This window comes from Buceros rhinoceros, unplaced genomic scaffold (genome assembly GCF_000710305.1).
Source record: "Buceros rhinoceros silvestris isolate BGI_N320 unplaced genomic scaffold, ASM71030v1 scaffold11344, whole genome shotgun sequence".
Classification (NCBI taxonomy): Eukaryota; Metazoa; Chordata; class Aves; order Bucerotiformes; family Bucerotidae; genus Buceros; species Buceros rhinoceros.
Genome location: NW_010407689.1, coordinates 26,745 through 33,052, shown reverse-complemented (window position 1 = coordinate 33,052; position 6,308 = coordinate 26,745). Strand labels below are relative to the sequence as shown.

General features: G+C 45.5%; 1 protein-coding gene across 1 annotated transcript in view; it reads left to right on the top strand.

Annotated features, from left to right (window-relative positions):
• Nucleotides 1-6,308, top strand: part of LOC104492084 (tolloid-like protein 2) — a gene marked incomplete at its 5' end in the record, with an annotated part of 36,720 nt that overhangs the window by 28,731 nt on the left and 1,681 nt on the right. The window contains 5 exons of the mRNA XM_010134586.1: nucleotides 810-970; nucleotides 1,726-1,906; nucleotides 3,124-3,249; nucleotides 4,108-4,235; nucleotides 5,027-5,240. Coding sequence (XP_010132888.1) covers nucleotides 810-970; nucleotides 1,726-1,906; nucleotides 3,124-3,249; nucleotides 4,108-4,235; nucleotides 5,027-5,240 — 810 coding nt within the window. The remainder of the gene's footprint in view (nucleotides 1-809; nucleotides 971-1,725; nucleotides 1,907-3,123; nucleotides 3,250-4,107; nucleotides 4,236-5,026; nucleotides 5,241-6,308) is intronic.

The window sequence follows — 6,308 nt, the reverse complement described above, 5'->3', positions numbered from 1 at the left end:
GGAGTAAATTGCTGTGGTTTATCCAGACGTTCCTGCTTGCTACCCTTTTTGTATTGAAGCTGCTCCATTGACTTAGTTCTCTTAATACAAAATGCTGGGGACAAGATGTAGGAAGCTTTTGTCCCTGTGGGTTTGGAAGATGTGGCTGTATCTCATTACTTCCAACAAACAGCAAGAAAAAATTGCTTCATTGGGAATAGAATTTTCCAGCAAAAGAGCAAACTAAGGTTGATTGCTTTGAGGTAAAAGCCATGCCCTCAAACAAGAGGATGAAGGTGGTATGGCCTGAATTTTTAAAGAAAATGGGATAATAAAACTAAATCTTTGGCTTTGTCTTCAATTTTCCCTAGAGGACAGGCAGTCCATATCTAATAAGCCACTGAAGATTTGACATGGATGTCTTCCCCGGGATTTGATTATCTTCTGGTTATTCCATTACTGATAAACTTGAAATAATAAGGTTTGTAGGAGTGAGTGCAGGTGAATTTACCAAGCTGGCATTTACTGTGCATGTCAAGTCAACTGATCCACAGTAAGCCTGAGGCTATAGAGTAAAAAGGAGATCAGTCTTACACACTTTCAGTGGCTCTCAGGGCCATAGCCTGGCTGTGTGTGTGTTTCACTGGTGGGTTATAGCAGGTGAGGTTTCTGTCTTCTTTGCAGCTCCCAGCATTTTAAACCTGTCCTGGAGGCTGGGATTTGGAAAGTGCCACCAACCAGGATCTGGTTCATTTTCTAGCTAACAGTGCAGCCTAGTCTGTGTCTGAACAGAACCAAATAAAACTTGTATTCATTTATTGCCTCTCCAGCTGCCTGTGGGGGCTTCATCACCAAGCTCAATGGGACCATTACTAGCCCTGGATGGCCCAAGGAATATCCTACTAACAAAAACTGCGTCTGGCAGGTGGTGGCTCCAGCCCAGTACCGGATCTCTCTACAGTTCGAAGTGTTTGAGCTGGAAGGCAATGATGTACGTAACCAGTCCCTGCATCCCAGAGGTGTGACTATTGGATAACTCAGAACTGGATAAATCCTTGGGGTACAAGGAGAAGACTCTGTCTTACTGGTGGAGCTTCTGGTTGTTTCCCTGCCCTTCATATGATAAACAGTACCAGTGATTATTCTCCCTGAGGTCTGGATCTGCCTTCTCTGTGGAGTGGAAGGATTGAAGCTGTCCTGTTGTAAATGGGCTTCTTTTCTCTACCAGTTTTGAGTAATTGTTGGTGTTTTTTGTCCCTAACAAGTATCCTATCCCCCCCTTCCCCGGAGCTGCCTTTGCAGAAAAATAATTGGAAATTAACAATGAAGTAGAGTTAGTTCTTCAGGGATAAAATAACCAGTCAGAGTCTGTTCTCTGACCTGCCAAGGGCAGGGTGAAATTTGAATGAAGCATTCAGGTCTCACTTCCCCTATGTAAATGGGAGCAGTGGCTCTTCTTTAATTCAGCAGGCTGCCAAAGTTTGTTCAACACTGTCAAGTTCATGGATAAGGTGGGAGTAATTATTTTAGCTAAATTAAATGGAATCTTTGCTATTCTGATAAGCACACCCGTGCTTTAAGACCAGGGCAGCAAGGGAAGGGGGTGAGAACACTGACAGAGGAGAATCTGGGCAAGTTAGGAGCATGTTTCACATAAGGCTGTTTTGGTTCTCTCAGTCAAGCCTCTGTCCCCTTCCTCTGAAATGCTCTAAGTCCATATAGCTGAAAAATCTCCTCTCTCGGCAGGTCTGTAAATATGACTACGTTGAGGTTCGTAGTGGATTGGCTTCTGACTCCAAGCTGCATGGCAAATTCTGTGGCTCAGAGAAGCCTGAAGTAATCACATCGTATGGCAACAACATGAGACTGGAGTTCAGATCAGACAACACGGTCTCCAAGAAAGGCTTTAAAGTTCACTACTTCTCTGGTACGTGGCTGTATTCTTTCACTTGGTTAGTTACATCTGAAAAGCACGGTTACTCTGTGCTGTGTCAAGTTTCATCTTGGTTTCTCAGTGCAGTGTACAGTCCAGTTTCATAGTGTGATGTCAACAAGATGCAATGATTTCCTCAATGCCTCCAGTCCTTCCACAGCAGGAAGCAATGGGGAACCTGATCCTAGAAGTTATTTCTGTCTCTGGACTCATTAAAGAAAAGCTTTTTCCTCTGAAACTAGGAAAGTTAGGAAATTTCCAGAAGTCTTCTATATAGCAATCCTTCCCATCAAAGCAGTGCATGCTAGTGGAAGTTTCTAATCCATTGTTCTGAACCCTTTGTAGCTCTTAGTATCAGTGATGTACCTTGTAGGCAGGCGGTTCGGGAGGTTAACTGTACATCATATGGAAGTGGAAATTAAATTTCATGGACCTAGGAGTATTAACGTTTTTGAGGAGGATGATCAGGCAAAATAGCCTTGAATTAAGACAGCTGCAGGGCAGAATCAGGGCTAGGGGTTCGGCTTATTGAATCTAACAGGAGGAAGGATGAGGTGAGGTATGTTTCAGCTAGAAATACATTTGGGAGTGAGAAGACAGATGAGGTTAATAAGGTCCAGGGAGGTTATTGGCCCAAGAAAAATTGGAGATAAACCACTCATAAATTAAATTGGACTGGAAACTATGAGCAGATCCTGTGCTCAGAACAGTGAGATTCAGGAATACATAGTCCTGAACACAGAGTGAACATCCACTGGGTCATATTTCAGCTTCAGGTAGCAGCTCATACCTTAGATCCTCTTCTCTGTCTGGCTGCTTTTGCTCTTGGAGAGTCCTGTTTAAAGACGGAGACTTATCAGAGCATGTAGAAACCTGAAAATATAAATCTTGCCAGTAGATTTTTGCCTAGGCTAGTGAATTTATGTGATACTTTTCCTGGACTCTGCTCTGAAAGAATGAGACATTGCTATAGGATCCTTTTAAATAGGAGTCTTTAACCATTCAAAACCTACGCTGTGTAACAAAACACATTTGTGATGCATTTTACGGAGTGAAAGAGAATTGTATCTGGACTAAAAAGCTAGCTGGATGAATCCAGCAGCAGAGGTTGGAGGTTTGCACTGGTACGTGCATACGGGACTCCCAGCTGGTGACTATGGTAGTCTGTTTCTCACTGTCAACTCGGTGTTTGTCGGTTTGATCCTGCCCAGACAAGGATGAATGCTCCAAAGACAATGGTGGTTGCCAGCACGAATGTATCAACACCTTTGGGAGCTACGTATGCCAGTGCAGAAACGGCTTCATGCTGCATGAAAATGGCCACGATTGTAAAGAAGGTGAGGTCCCCAGTCCCTGCCCTCAAAAAAGACAAGGTGCTTCAATCATGGTTTGAGCCTGGTTGCATCCTGATGGTGTTGGAATGAGTTTGTACAGCATACCAGCCTCGGGCACTGAAAAAGCCCCAGCTAGCTGAAAAACTACCTAGAAAAAAGAAGAAGATGGCTTGTTTTCAGCTGGATCGTTCCACAGTCTGTCCCTCTATATAGCTGTGGGGGATGGACAGGGTGGGGGCAAGAAGTTGGACTACAAAAGGACCAGTTGCAGGTGATCACCACTCGACTAGTTAACTGCTGCTTTATTTAATTATTGGGTTTGAGTCAGAAGAGAAAGGATGAGCTGATCTAACCACGAGCTGCTGCCAAAATTACCTTTCTTCCTGCCCCCCTAGCCCTGCTGTGTGCTGCCATGGCCTTCCTGTGTACAGTCTCTCACTGTGTATGGTCTCTGGTCCTCGTCTGATCTCTCCATGAGCTGATTCAGCTTTCCAAGTGGGCAGAACAACTCAAGGCTGAGATAGGACCAGAGTTAACACAGTGGAGGGGTTGGACACCGTGTCACCGGGAAAAGGGCAGGCAAGATGGAGGAGCAGGAGAATTCATTTGGGAGGGAGGAGGTAGATGAGGTTAATGAAGTCCAGGGAAATGAGACGGTCTGTTTCACCAGCCACCAAGTTAGCTCAAAACTGTATAGGACAAACCCACCAGAACTACAGAATAATACTAAAATGAATTGTTCAGTGACTAAAGCCTTCACTGTTCCTGCCTTATTGAGGGTCATGTTGAGGAGCATGTAGGATGTTACTGGTTTCCATGTGAGACCTGTCTAGATGTATTTCTTGATCTCTCCCTCTCAAGCTGGTTGTGAGCACAAGCTGAGTGGTGCGGAAGGAACAATGAGCAGTCCAAACTGGCCTGACAAGTACCCCAGCCGAAAAGAGTGCACCTGGGACATCTCTGCGACACCTGGCCACCGAGTTAAAGTAGTGAGTAACCACTGAATGGGCGTGCGAGGGGAGAAGCAGGCTGGATTGTGAGGAGCTGACTTTTCCCTGCCACTGTGTAGTGGGAGGTTGATCCCCGTAGGTCCTGTGCGGGGTGCTCAGAGGAGAGCATCCTGGGAGGCTGCCCCTGGCCTGCAAAAGGGCAGAAAGTCTCAGAGGAACATGAGGCAGGGGTAAGGCAGCTTGCAGGAGACTCCAGCAGTTGACAACATCCAGCAGAAGCAGTGCTCTCTGTTAACAGACGGTATAACAAGCCTTCCTGCCGCTATCCCTCTCTTGTGACCCACTCTCTTGGAATCATCTCTGCATAAAGATGGTGGCAGGACCAGTCCCCTGCTCCTCTGAGGGAGAAGCGTCAGGGCCATTTTACACCACGGCCTGATGCGTATGACAGGACATGCCCAAAGCTGTGCAGGTGGCTCATGCACTGGGGAAAATAATGCCTGGATCCCTGTGCTCAGTGGAAGTAGTGCTGAAGAACTGCCCGTCTAATGTGCTAGACAGGATTCCTGGCAGGGAAATAGGAGTGGCGGTTGAAAACTGTTGTCATGCATCTATGTGAGGAAGCAAAGCTAAGGCTACACAGCACATTCATACAAACTTCTGAGCTTTGCCAGCCTGAGATCCCTCTTGTCTGAAAGTGCACTATTCTGATTTAGTTTGTGGGACAGGTGTACTATTTAACCTGCTTCTCACTTAGCATTCAGTCCTCTGCTAAATTGCATACTCAGTTTTACAAGTGTCTGTCTTAATTTTCCATATTCTTGCTGTAGACCTTCAATGAGTTTGAAATTGAGCAGCACCAAGAATGTGCCTATGACCACTTAGAAATGTATGATGGGCCCAACAGCAAGTCACCTATCCTTGGCCGCTTCTGTGGCAGCAAGAAACCAGACCCTGTAGTGGCTTCTACCAACAGGATGTTCCTCAGGTTTTACTCTGATGCTTCTGTGCAAAGAAAAGGTTTCCAGGCAAAGCACAGCACAGGTAAGCTGGTTGCCTGCCAATACTCCAGTGTGATAGGTTGTCCTTCAAATCTCACTTTGTTTACCAGGCAAATGAGACACGCTCTTCTCCCAAATAAGTTTAGTTTGAATTTTAAGTAGTTGTAAATCGTGCTAACCAGTTCCCAGACCATTATTGGCACCGTACCGTAAATGCCAACTTCCTTATCAGCTCAGAGGTTTATTGATGTCAGTCATCCATGCTCGGGTCTTTTATTTAAATTGGAGGTGTTTGGTTCAGGAGCCAACACATTCTGTTCCTCGTCAGCCCTCAGAAAATGGGGTGGTGCAACTTAGCCTGTATATTGGCCCACACAGGGAGCAGACTGTTTATGGTGGAAGCATGTGATGTGGACAGACACAGCAAGCGTCATCTTCTATCTGTGCCAGCCTAGAGAAGGTGTACCAAAGTTCACTTTTTTGAAATCCCTGCTACTGTAAACAGATAAAACGCTCTGAGCAGCAGGGCATGAGAGTCTGGTGAAGAGGCATCTTCCTTATGGGCATGATGCATGGGGCTACCTTTGTATGATGCGTAAGCAGAAAAGGATTGCTTTTGTGCTCGATTTTTGTAACATACTTCAACTTACTGGTGGTAAAAAAACGCTCTGAGCAGCAGGGCATGAGAGTCTGGTGAAGAGGCATCTTCCTTATGGGCATGATGCACAAGCATGGGGCTACCTTTGTATGATGCGTGAGCAGAAAAGGATTGCTTTTGTGCTTGATTTTTGTAACATGCTTCAACTTACTGGTGGTAAAATACCTGCAGTTAGATTTTCAGCTGCAGGGCAAGTGCAAAGAACAGGTTAAGTCTTCCTTTTAAGCAATTACTTTATAAAATAACACATTTTTCCAGAGCATAATGTGGCAGGAACCCCATCCTGCCAGTTTTGACTGATTGTCACTTTCCTTTCATGTTCTGTACCAAAAGGGCCAAGCATCTCTGTGCTGTGTTGGTCAATGGATTCATAGGTGACTGGAGGATTCACTGGTACGGTGAATCGGTGCAGTGGTTAACTGCCTTGCTCATCGTACATGCACTTCTTGCTGG